Source organism: Lepisosteus oculatus, chromosome 12 (assembly GCF_040954835.1).
Source record: "Lepisosteus oculatus isolate fLepOcu1 chromosome 12, fLepOcu1.hap2, whole genome shotgun sequence".
NCBI lineage: Eukaryota > Metazoa > Chordata > Actinopteri > Semionotiformes > Lepisosteidae > Lepisosteus > Lepisosteus oculatus.
This window is the reverse complement of record NC_090707.1, coordinates 39,275,484-39,288,181: the sequence shown is the minus strand read 5'-3', so window position 1 is coordinate 39,288,181 and position 12,698 is coordinate 39,275,484. Positions and strand designations below refer to the sequence as shown.

General features: G+C 59.2%; 1 protein-coding gene across 9 annotated transcripts in view; it reads left to right on the top strand.

Annotated features, from left to right (window-relative positions):
* The window catches only part of atf7ip (activating transcription factor 7 interacting protein), a 31,661-nt gene extending 19,504 nt beyond the window's left edge, over positions 1–12,157 (top strand). For 4 of the 9 annotated variants that reach the window (XM_069197099.1, XM_069197097.1, XM_069197098.1 and 1 more), the window contains exons 3-15: positions 3,289–3,862; positions 3,958–4,136; positions 4,340–4,477; positions 4,890–4,964; positions 5,182–5,228; positions 5,344–5,423; positions 5,510–6,199; positions 6,506–6,558; positions 6,837–6,900; positions 7,138–7,320; positions 8,049–8,249; positions 8,855–8,928; positions 10,793–12,157. In XM_069197099.1, the coding sequence (XP_069053200.1) occupies positions 3,289–3,862; positions 3,958–4,136; positions 4,340–4,477; positions 4,890–4,964; positions 5,182–5,228; positions 5,344–5,423; positions 5,510–6,199; positions 6,506–6,558; positions 6,837–6,900; positions 7,138–7,320; positions 8,049–8,249; positions 8,855–8,928; positions 10,793–11,266 (2,832 nt within the window). In that variant the 3' untranslated portion in view covers positions 11,267–12,157. The remainder of the gene's footprint in view (positions 1–3,288; positions 3,863–3,957; positions 4,137–4,339; positions 4,478–4,889; positions 4,965–5,181; positions 5,229–5,343; positions 5,424–5,509; positions 6,200–6,505; positions 6,559–6,836; positions 6,901–7,137; positions 7,321–8,048; positions 8,250–8,854; positions 8,929–10,792) is intronic. The other 5 variants (XM_069197104.1, XM_069197103.1, XM_069197102.1 and 2 more) reach the window with 5 other exon arrangements.
* The last annotated feature ends 541 nt before the right edge of the window (positions 12,158–12,698 follow it).

Below are 12,698 nucleotides of genomic sequence, written 5' to 3'. Positions count from 1 at the left end.
GAGAGAGAGAGCCCTGCACAGGTGAGGCTCAGAGAGAGAGAGAGAGCCCTGCACAGGTGAGGCTCAGAGAGAGAGAGAGAGCCCTGCACAGGTGAGGCTCAGAGAGAGAGAGAGAGTCCCAGTAACCTGGGGAAGGTATTCTGCAGTATCCTAAATACACGAATACTGGCCTTCCTTACCGAACACAATGTCCTGAGTAAAAGTCAGATTGGCTTCTTGCCAGATCACCGCACATCTGATCACATTTACACCCTACACACACTGATAGACAAACACGTCCACCAAAAACACAAAGGAAACATTTTTGCCTGCTTTGTCGATTTCAAAAAAGCATTTGACTCGATTTGGCATGAGAGATTGTTTTATAAACTACTCCAAAGTGGCATAGGGGGCAAAGTGTACAACATAATTAAATCAATGTATTCAGAGAGCAAATGTGCAGTGAAAATTGGAAACAAAAGGACTAAATTCTTCACCCAAGGCCGCGGGGTGAGACAGGGCTGCAGCCTGAGCCCAACACTGTTCAATATCTATATCAATGAATTAGCAGGAATGTTGGAGCAGTCTGCAGCTCCTGGTCTTACACTACACGACACAGAAATCAAGTTCCTGCTCTACGCAGATGACCTGGTCCTGCTGTCGCCCACAGAACAGGGGCTGCAGCAGAACCTGGCACTGCTGGAGCAGTACTGTCAGACCTGGGCACTGACAGTCAATATGGACAAGACCAGAGTTATGGTTTTCCAGAAGAAAGCCAGACCTCAGGGAAACAGGTACAAATTCACACTGAACAACAACACATTGGAGCACACATCCAGCTACACATATCTCGGTCTCACCATCAGCTCTTCCGGGAGTTTTGACCTGGCAGTGAAGGCACTGAGGGAGAAGGCACTCAGGGCTTTCTACGCAATAAGAAGGAGGCTCTTCAACATCAACCCACCAACAAGAATCTGGCTCCAAATATTTGAAAGTGTAATCCAACCCATTGCCCTATACGGCAGTGAAGTTTGGGGTCCCCTCACAGACCAGGATTACACCCAATGGGACAAACACCCCACAGAAACTCTGCACATGGAGATCTGTAGAATCATCCTCCGTGTGCAGAGAAAAACTCCTAACAACGGGTGCAGGGCCGAATTAGGCCAGTACCCACTATTGATAAACATACAGAAAAGAATATTAAAGTATTGGCTACACCTAAAAAACAGTGACCAAAATTCCTACCACCACAAAGCCCTGCTGAGCCAAGAGCTGAGCCCAAAACAGAGCCCCCTGAGCCAGCTGGTCCTGAGGCTCACCGACCTGAGCCACACCAACACTAACCAGCCTCAGGACAGCACTGCTAGAGCACCACAACCCAGACTCAACCACATCACAGCACAGATCAAACAGCAATATCTCACACACTGGGACACACACACACAAACACAACATAAACTAGAATGCTACAGAACCTTAAACAGACAATACACACTAGCTGAATATTTGACCAAAATAAAAAATAACAAACAGAAACAGACCCTGACGAAGTACAGGCTCAGTGACCACAACCTGGCCATAGAAACTGGGCGACACAGGCAGACCTGGCTGCCCAGAGAGGACAGGCTGTGCTCCCACTGCCAGCAGGGAGAAATAGAGACAGAGGTGCACTTCCTACTGCACTGTGACAGATACTCTGGGATTAGAGAAACATTCTTCCCGAAATTCAGAGATCTAATCCCAGAGTTCCCACACCTGCCAAAACCACAACAGGTCCCAATCCTACTGGGAGAGGGAGGAGGGAACTCAGTTGATCTGGCAGCCCAGTATGTGATCTCCTGTCACAGCCTGAGGAACAGTGAGTCTGTCTCCCAATAATGCTCCAGCCGAATACAGTATATGTCGATATTATATAATATGTCTTTGTTGTAAATGTCTGTAACATGTCTGTAGATTTTATTTTACTTCTATTTTTTGTTTTGTTCTATGTTAATTTTATTATTTTTATTTGCTTTGGCAACACTGATTGTACCTATCGGTCATGCTAATAAAGCACCTTGAATTGAATTGAATTGAATTGAGTCCTGCACAGGTGAGGCTCAGAGAGAGAGAGAGAGTCCTGCACAGGTGAGGCTCAGAGAGAGAGAGAGAGTCCTGCACAGGTGAGGCTCAGAGAGAGAGAGAGTCCTGCACAGGTGAGGCTCAGAGAGAGAGAGAGAGCCCTGCACAGGTGAGGCTCAGAGAGAGAGAGAGTCCTGCACAGGTGAGGCTCAGAGAGAGAGAGAGAGCCCTGCACAGGTGAGGCTCAGAGAGAGAGAGCCCTGCACAGGTGAGGCTCAGAGAGAGAGAGCCCTGCACAGGTGAGGCTCAGAGAGAGAGTCCTGCACAGGTGAGGCTCAGAGAGAGAGTCCTGCACAGGTGAGGCTCAGAGAGAGAGTCCTGCACAGGTGAGGCTCAGAGAGAGAGTCCTGCACAGGTGAGGCTCAGAGAGAGAGAGAGCCCTGCACAGGTGAGGCTCAGAGAGAGAGAGAGAGCCCTGCACAGGTGAGGCTCAGAGAGAGAGAGAGAGCCCTGCACAGGTGAGGCTCAGAGAGAGAGAGAGAGCCCTGCACAGGTGAGGCTCAGAGAGAGAGAGAGAGCCCTGCACAGGTGAGGCTCAGAGAGAGAGAGAGAGCCCTGCACAGGTGAGGCTCAGAGAGAGAGAGAGAGCCCTGCACAGGTGAGGCTCAGAGAGAGAGAGAGAGTCCTGCACAGGTGAGGCTCAGAGAGAGAGAGAGAGTCCTGCACAGGTGAGGCTCAGAGAGAGAGAGAGAGTCCTGCACAGGTGAGGCTCAGAGAGAGAGAGAGAGTCCTGCACAGGTGAGGCTCAGAGAGAGAGAGAGAGCCCTGCACAGGTGAGGCTCAGAGAGAGAGAGTCCTGCACAGGTGAGGCTCAGAGAGAGAGAGAGAGCCCTGCACAGGTGAGGCTCAGAGAGAGAGAGCCCTGCACAGGTGAGGCTCAGAGAGAGAGAGAGAGCCCTGCACAGGTGAGGCTCAGAGAGAGAGAGAGCCCTGCACAGGTGAGGCTCAGAGAGAGAGAGAGCCCTGCACAGGTGAGGCTCAGAGAGAGAGAGCCCTGCACAGGTGAGGCTCAGAGAGAGAGAGAGAGCCCTGCACAGGTGAGGCTCAGAGAGAGAGAGAGAGCCCTGCACAGGTGAGGCTCAGAGAGAGAGAGAGAGCCCTGCACAGGTGAGGCTCAGAGAGAGAGCCCTGCACAGGTGAGGCTCAGAGAGAGAGTTGAGCTGTTCCCTCCTGTGTCGTCTCCAGGTGGGCTCTTTGAAGCCGGACTCGGAAGGCTCCGTGTCCTTGCCCTCGCGGCGATCCCAGAATTCCCCTGGGAGCACCTCCCCTGGTGCAGCGGCGCCGGGCGAGGACGGAGTGGGGGCCGAGGGGCCCGTCGCCATGGACACTGAGCCCGCGGGCTCCGGCGATCGGCCGTCGCCGCCGGCCGCTGGCAGCAAGGCGAAGGAGCCGCGGTCCCCCGAGCCGGGCGCGGCGCAGCCGGACAGCAGCGGCATCGTGCCCATCCTGGAGAAGCTGGCGCCCGCCCACCTGTCCAGCCCCACCCCCCCTCTCCTGCCCTCCTCCTCCTCCTCCTCGCCGCCCCCCAGCGACGGCGCGCCCTCGCCCCTGCCCGTGTCCGACCCCGAGCCCAGCGAGGGCTTCCTCGTGCTCAGCGAGGAGGAGGAGGGCCCGGCGGACAGGGAGGCGGCGGCGCCGGGAAAGCAGGCCGGAGAGGAGGAGGAGGGCGGGCGGGCCGAGCCGGGCGAGCAGCCCATGGACACGGAGCCGGACCCCGCCGGCAGCCCCGCGCCCCGCCCCTCGCCCCCCGAGGACGCAGGTAAGCGGCGAGCGTGCGCGCGGCCCCCGGCCCCCGGCCCCCGGCCCCCGGCCCCCGGCCGCTCTGGGGTGACGGCTCCCTCGTGTGCCCCACAGAGCCGGCCTCCCAGCGGAAACGGCAGCTGTCCGGCGACGGGGGCGCCGAGGGCGGGGCGCCGGCCGGCCGGGGGAAGGAGCCCCCCAAGAGGCCGCGCCTGCTGCAGGAGGAGGAGTACGAGGCCCAGCTGGAGGTGAAGATCAGCGCCAGGGACGCGCTGTCCGCCAAGCTGGAGAAGGTCAGTGCAGCTCGGGGGAACGACAGCGGTCAGGGGTCAGGGGTCAGGGTGAGAGCAGCGAGCAGGGGAGCGAGGGAGACTGGGGTCAGGGGTCAGGGTGAGAGCAGCGTGCAGGTCAGCAGGGGAGCGAGGGAGACTGGGGTCAGGGGTCAGGGGGCGTGAGGCCGAGGTCAGTGCTCTGAAGTGTCCGTCTATGTGTCCAGGCGGTTCAGCGCATCATCGCGGAGCAGCTGAAGCTGGTGCAGTGGAGCATGTTTGAGCAGAGCCTGGAGCAGCTGAGGGACCGAGTGGAGAAGATGGACTGCAGCAAGAGACACGAACAGTCCCTGAACACACTGCAGGTACTGAGCACACTGCACACACACTGCAGGTACTGCACCTGAGCACACTGCACACACACTGCGGGCACCGGGCCTGAGCACACTGTACACACACTGCAGGTACTGTACCTGAGCACACTGCACACACACACTCAGTCAGTGGGGCTGAGCACACTGCACACACACTGCAGGCACCGAGCCTGAGCACACTGAACACACACTGCAGGTACTGCACCTGAGCACACTGCGCACACACACTGCAGGTACTGCCCCTGAGCACACTGCTGGCACCGAGCCTGAGCACACTGAACACACACTGCAGGTACTGCCCCTGAGCACACTGCACACACACTGCAGTCGGGCCTGTGCAGCAGGCTGAGGGAGCGGCTCAGTAAGAGAGCCCTGAGCCGTCTCTCCCGCTGTCTCTCGCCAGGCCAAGTACGCGCGGCTGGCCAAGAAGTGGGGCGCTGCCAACCAGGCCCGCGAGGACGCCAGGAAGACTCAGGAGGTGAGGGGGGACAGGGGAGGGGTCAGGGGGGTCACGCCGTCTGACAAAGCGAATACCAGCTGTGCGTCGTCAGTTGCAGAAAGGTGCTGGGCTTCACTCTGTGCCGTGTGGAGGTTGGCACCTTCTGAAACGTCCAGTTTGTCCCGGGGAGCCCAGAGCTTCTGACTGCTGTCCCAGCGGAGCGATCTGACGTGTTTCTCTCTCTCGGCTCTCTCAGGCGGCCAGCGCAGGCACTCCATCTGCTGCCCCGTCAGCTGCGTACCGGTAAGCACATCCCCGCCGGCGCGCCCTGAGCCGTTAGTGGCCAGAGCACACAGTCAGCCTTCAGCTGTGGCTGCCCTGCGTGCCTCCGTCTCATCGCTGTCCTCCTCTCGGCCAGCAGGAGCAGCACCACAGTGAGGACGATGCTGGACTCCCGCCGGGCCGAGCCGCCCGGCCAGACGCCAGTCCCGCCAGCAGGTCGGTCCCGTCGCCCCCCTTCTCTGCACCCCAGGCTCCCAGCTGTCTCCCCTCTGCCCCCCTGACTCCGCTCCCTCTCCCCCCAGCAGGCGGCGCTCCTCAGCCAGTGCAGATCAAAGCCGTCGCCCAGCCCGCCGCCGCCTCTGTGGTCAACACCGTGGTGACCCCCGTGCTGTCCATCATCAGCACCGCAGCGAGCACGGGGCCCACCTCCACCTCGGTCTCCGCCCCCGCGCCGCTCGGCCAGCCGGGGGGCCTCACCCTGAAGGCCGCGCCCCTGACGGCCGGGGTCACGACCTCGGTGGCGTCCAGCTCGACCCCCGGCGCTGCTCCCCAGCCCATCTCGATCCAGCCGCTTCTCATCCAGCTCCCACTGAGTGTCGCCGCCGCCCCGCAGGGGGCGCTGGTGAGCAGCCCCGCCCCGGGCATCGAGCTGATCCCCGTGTCGGCCGCCCCGGTCGCGCTGGCAGGCGGCGCCCCCCACGCCAAGACCACCCCCGCCAAGTCGGCCGCGGCCCCTGTCGCCGCCGCCGCCGCCGCCTCCGGCCTGCAGAAGTCGGGGTCCCCCCTGGCCCCCCAGATGGCGATAGCCCGGGCCGCGCTGTACGGGAGCGCCGGCGTGGTGGGGGCGTCGTCGGCCCCCGCCTCGCGCGCCGCCCTGCCCTCGCTGGCCCCGGGGCCGGACGGCGGCGGCACGGTGACCGTCGTCGGGGTGACCTCGTCGACGCCTTCCGCCCGGGCGCCAGGGGGCGGGCCCGGGGCCACGGCCAGACCAGGTGAGAACCCTCCTAACCCGGCCCTCTCCCCCCCACAGCCTTCGCTCGTCTGCCTGTGCCCCGAACCCAGCTGCGCCCCGGAGCGACGGGGCTCCTCCTTCTGCGCCCCAGACTGGGAATATCGGGGAGTCGCCTCCCCTGGGCCGCTGCCCATCGTGACAGCCTTCTCCTTCAGACGGGCTCGTACTGGGCCGCTCGTTAGCTGGCGCTGTAGAGGCGCGATCCGAGATGGGTTCAGCCAGCTGCACCAGGCAGGGCCCCTCTCTGCTCTCGGCTCACCCCTCTCTCTCTCCTCTCCCCTCCCAGACACCCAGGCCACGAACCGCGCGCCTGACTCCACCACCAGGGCCCTGCCTCAGGTAAGAGGGTCTGTCCGGGGTTGAGTTCAGTGTCCTGCAGATTCTCGGGGGTCTGTCCTCAGGGTGACCTCAAGTCACCTTCCCCGAGCGCCTGAGTGCTTCGCCGGGCTTTCACTGGGGTGCTCTGCCCTTCGTACGTGTGGGCCTCGGACTGCTCTCTCGCGCTCGGCAAGCCCCTGGGAAAGGCGCTGTATGGGACAAGGCTGTTAGTCAGCGTGCTGTTGCAGAAGTGGGGTGCTCGTCGCGCCCCGCTGTGACGGTGTCCCGCTGTGTTGCAGGCGGGCCGGCCCTCCAGCTCGGGAGCAGTCATTGACCTGACCGAGGACGACGACGACGTTCAGGGTGAGTGCGCCCACACGCGGTTCCCTCCGGCTCGGGGCACCCCTGGGGAGCAGGAGGAGGAGGACGGCTGGTGCAGGGCTGAGGCGCTGGGGTGCTGCTGCGAGGGGCTCCTCTGCAGTGGGTGTGGGCGCCCCGGGTCGCCCCGAGTCTGAGTGGGCACTGTGGGCAGGGCTGTGCTCCGCCGTTGAACAGCAACGGGAGCCTCGGTCAGCTACTGACAGGTGTGTCTGTCTCCAGTGACAGGAGTGAAGAAGGCACCTGTGCAAGCGCAGTCCCCATCTTCCACTTCCACCTCCTCCTCCTCCTCGCAGCAGCCCCTGGGGCAGCGAGCACCCCCCCCGCCAGCTCCTGTGGCACCTGCACCCACCGCCACCCCCCAGACACAGGCGGGCACCACGACCATGCACGTCCTGCCAACGAGTGAGTGAGGACAGGGGGCTGTCTGAGGGGCCCGTTCATGTGCTGGAGTGTCCAGTCAGTGTGTCTGTATGAACCCCTCTCTCTCAGTGCAGTGTTAATGTACTGGAGTGTCCAGTCAGTGTGTCTGTATGAACCCCTCTCTCTCTCAGTGCAGTGTTAATGTACTGGAGTGTCCAGTCACTGTGTCTGTATGAACCCCTCTCTCTCTCAGTGCAGTGTTCATGTACTGGAGTGTCCAGTCAGTGTGTGTGTATGAACCCCTCTCTCTCTCAGTGCAGTGTTCATGTACTGGAGTGTCCAGTCAGTGTGTCTGTATGAACCCCTCTCTCTCTCAGTGCAGTGTTCATGTACTGGAGTGTCCAGTCAGTGTGTCTGTATGAACCCCTCTCTCTCTCAGTGCAGTGTTAATGTACTGGAGTGTCCAGTCACTGTGTCTGTATGAACCCCTCTCTCTCTCAGTGCAGTGTTCATGTACTGGAGTGTCCAGTCAGTGTGTCTGTATGAACCCCTCTCTCTCTCAGTGCAGGTTCATGTACTGGAGTGTCCAGTCAGTGTGTCTGTATGAACCCCTCTCTCTCTCAGTGCAGTGTTCATGTACTGGAGTGTCCAGTCAGTGTGTCTGTATGAACCCCTCTCTCTCTCAGTGCAGTGTTAATGTACTGGAGTGTCCAGTCAGTGTGTTTAGTGTAAACAGTTTCTCTATTATTAACCCCTCTCTCTCTTTCCAGCTCAAACCACAGTCAATGTCCTCCAGCGGCCTCAGAACCCCATCTCCTGCCGCCCGCTGGCCCCCCGCGCAACATCCTTCCCCTCCCAGATTGTCTACACCTCTGTCCCCATGAACACAGGGGCCCCCCGCAGCCTAGCAGGGTCCACACAGAGCCAGGGCATCACAGGCAGCAACAGGCAGGCCAGCCCCCAGACCACAGGTACTGGGGTAGTGACTACATAGACTGTACACTGACACTGAGAGAGAGGGGTTAATACACACACTCCTCCTGCACACTACTGTACACTGACACTGCACTGAGAGAGAGAGGGGTTAATACACACACTCCTCCTGCACACTACTGTACACTGACACTGCACTGAGAGAGAGAGGGGTTAATACACACACCCCTCCTGCACACTACTGTACACTGACACTGCACTGAGAGAGAGAGAGGGGTTAATACACACTCTCCTCCTGCAGAGAGCGAGGGGTTAATACACACACTCCTCCTGCAGAGAGCGAGGGGTTAATACACACTGCGCACTACTGTACACTGACACTGCACTGAGAGAGAGGGGTTAATACACACACTCATCCTGTACACTACTGTACACTGACACTGCACTGAGAGAGAGAGGGGTTAATACACACACTCCTCCTGTACTCTGACACTGCACTGAGAGAGAAGGGGGTTAAAATAGACACTGACTGCACACTACAGTATGTTAACACTGCATTGAATTTCAGCGTCTGTTGTCCGTTTTGAGCTGTTGAGTTCGTTATTCCTGCTGAGCTGTGTCTAAGGTCTGTGTGTGTCCCCAGGTATGCCTGTCAGGTCTGGGACGCAGTACGCCGTCAGTGGACCTCAGCTGACTGTCCACCATCGGCCCTCGCAGGTAAGGAGCAGCACACCAGTCCTAACCCTGACTCTCACCAGGGGTCTGGAGACCAGCAGTGCTCTGTGTCTGGAGGTGTGAACAGGTCAGGGGGAGAGCACCTCCTCCAAGGGGTCCTGTATGACTGATCGCTTTGATTGAACAGCAGAGCTCTGGCTGTTTCCAGTAACCTCGCCGCCACCGTGACCTCGAGCAGTGGTGTTTAATCCTGATGCTGCGTCTTCCTGCCATCATGCCCAAAGCTAGGATTTAGACGGGCCCACCGTCTCAGATTGCTCTGAAATGATTGTCTCGAGTTAAGGTAACCATCCCTGTAACGTTCTTTTGTTACAATATAGTTTGGTCTGTGAGACATGAAGCTGACATTGACAGCACCCAGAATGGACACTTTGGTCAGTTTGGGTTTGCAAAATATGCATCAAAATAGTTTCCAATATCCACATTTTGTTGAACTACTCTCTGAAAAAGATTAGGACACGAGGAATCCAAATCAATGGTCAAGCTTTCAGACATTTACAGCAACCTACGTAACAGTACAGGGATGTGTATCTTATTTCTAACGATGCAAACTATCAGAGCAGTCTGAGGTGGTGGAGACATGGTGTGTGGTTTTACATGGAATCGCCCTTCACTTAGTTGACTTGAAATCGGACTCTTCTGTACAAGAACCTCCAGTTGGTGTAAACCCTGGAGTGGATCAGACTGCTGCAAACTGGGAGTCTGACTGACAGTACTGTCACACCTGGAGTGGATCAGACTGCTGCGCACTGGGAGTCTGACTGACAGCACTGTAAACCCTGGAGTGGATCAGACTGCTGTGCACTGGGAGTCTGACTGACAGCACTGTCACACCTGGAGTGGATCAGACTGCTGCGCACTGGGAGTCTGACTGACAGCACTGTCACACCTGGAGTGGATCAGACTGCTGCGCACTGGGAGTCTGACTGACAGCACTGTAAACCCTGGAGTGGATCAGACTGCTGCACACTGGGAGTCTGACTGACAGCACTGTAAACCCTGGAGTGGATCAGACTGCTGCACACTGGGAGTCTGACTGACAGCACTGTCACACCTGGAGTGGATCAGACTGCTGCACACTGGGAGTCTGACTGACAGCACTGTAAACCCTGGAGTGGATCAGACTGCTGCACACTGGGAGTCTGACTGACAGCACTGTAAACCCTGGAGTGGATCAGGCTGCTGCGCACTGGGAGTCTGACTGACAGCACTGTCACACCTGGAGTGGATCAGACTGCTGCCCACTGGGAGTCTGACTGACAGCACTGTAAACCCTGGAGTGGATCAGACTGCTGCGCACTGGGAGTCTGACTGACAACACTGTCACACCTGGAGTGGATCAGACTGCTGCCCACTGGGAGTCTGACTGACAGCACTGTAAACCCTGGAGTGGATCAGACTGCTGCGCACTGGGAGTCTGACTGACAGCACTGTAAACCCTGGAGTGGATCAGACTGCTGCGCACTGGGAGTCTGACTGACAGCACTGTAAACCCTGGAGTGGATCAGACTGCTGCGCACTGGGAGTCTGACTGACAGCACTGTCACACCTGGAGTGGATCAGACTGCTGCGCACTGGGAGTCTGACTGACAGCACTGTCACACCTGGAGTGGATCAGACTGCTGCGCACTGGGAGTCTGACTGACAGCACTGTAAACCCTGGAGTGGATCAGACTGCTGCACACTGGGAGTCTGACTGACAGCACTGTAAACCCTGGAGTGGATCAGACTGCTGTGCACTGGGAGTCTGATTTTCGCTCCCCTGCGTACGAGCAGCAGTTGTCTACTGTGAACATGCTGACTAGATCTGGCTGTGTGACCCCGTTTTCTGCTCTTCTTCCCACAGGACCCCTCGTCCACCCGCCCGGCCGCAGCCCCCCCCTCCTCCTGCCCGCCCCCTCCGCTCCCCGTGCACCCCGCGCCCCTGCCCTCGCCGCCGCCGCCCCCCGGCCGCCTGCCCCCCGAGGCGGCCAGCACCTCGCCCCCCCAGAAGCCGCAGCTGAAGCTGGCGCGAGTGCAGAGCCAGAACGGCATCGTGCTGTCCTGGTCGGTGACGGAGGTGGACCGCAGCTGCGCCGCGGTGGACAGCTACCACCTGTACGCGTACCACGAGGAGCCCGCGCCCGCCGCGCCGCCCTCGCAGTGGAAGAAGATCGGCGAGGTCAAGGCGCTGCCTCTGCCCATGGCCTGCACGCTCACGCAGTTCGTGTCCGGCTCCAAGTACTACTTCGCCGTGCGCGCGCGGGACGTGTACGGCCGCTTCGGGCCCTTCTGCGACCCGCAGTCCACCGACGTCATCGCCGCCGCCAGCAGCAGCTAGGGCCGGGCCGGGCCGGGCCGGGGCGCCTTGGACCAGCAGCCCCTGCTCGTGTCGGGAGCGGCGCCGCGCTGCGGTCCGGCGCTCCCTGAGGCGGTAGTGAGTGTTCAGGGTTCGACGAGGGGCGTTCGGCCCCCCCCTCTGTCCGTTGTGATGAGGAGTTTGCATTCTGGTGACAGCTCGGCTCCACTCTGCAAACTTGTGCGGCTCCACGCTGTGCAGGAGTGTGCTCGTGCAAACAGCCTGACCTCAGGCCCGTGCGTGCGTGCGTGCTGGTGTGTCTGTGGACACTCCTGAGGCCTGTGGGTGCGTGCGTGCGTTCTCGCGTGTCTGTGGACACTCCTGAGGCCTGTGTGTGCGTGCGTGCTCGCGTGTCTGTGGACACTCCTGAGGCCTGTGCGTGTGTGCGTGCGTGTGGACACTCCAGGAGGTCAGTGTCTCTGCAGTGGGATCTCGGACTCTGCTGCAGGAGAGAAGCCCAGGCCCTGTCCAGGAGGTTCCTGGAGAGGCGCAGGCTTGAGGCTGACCATACTGCCTCCTGCAGGCCTGCAGCAGTACTGCGCACACTCCTGCTTCACTGGTGCGGCTGTCGTTCACGAGCTGCTCCCCACGAGCCGGGCAAGAACAGTCACTTACTGTAAAGCGTTACTGTTTCATGGAAAGTTTTTTTTCTTAATTGGACAAAAGTTCTCATCTTGAACACGATCAGGGATGCTGAACTTCTTCGCTGTCTGGTAACCAGACTGCACTGCGTGCTGAGAGCTGGAGAGGGGCGTGATGGGAGTCACAACGCCCCCCACGAGATGAAATGCTGTGTACTTTCCGAGTTCAATATTTCTATATTTTTTTTTATTGTTCATTTTTCTTCCTGTTTTAATAAAGCCCTGACCAGGAGTGTGGTGTCCGTCCTGAAGCTGTGAGAAAAGGGTCCTTAATTATGTCACTTATGGAGTGACTGTGTGGGTATTGGGCTACACTGTGTAACTGGTGTTATAATGGTCACCTGGTCACTAACGATCCCGGGGTGCTGACCCTGGTGCCTGACCGCTGGTCTGCTGTTCCCCGAGATGTGCTGTGTCGCTTGCTGTAAGAACGTGTAGGAATGGGGAACACTCTGCATGAGAGCAGGTCCAGAAGGACAGAGCCCTTGTGGTCCCTGTAGTTCTGCTGTGGCTCACTGTGCACAGATTGCCAGCGCCTCCGGTTCGGTTACAGCGGGTCGCTCCGTTCTGGCGAGTCATGAGGCCCCAACACTCCCCTGGTGTAGGGCCGCAGTCCCCAGCACAGCCACCAGATGGCACCAGGCCCACTCCTAGAGTCAGGAATGCCGGATGAATGCAGGGCTCGTTTCTGGGATCCCGACTGAAGCCTGTTCAGTAGCAGCACTCAGGACTCTGGACTGGACACAAGACTTAACTGGTCTTGTAGTTGGTGT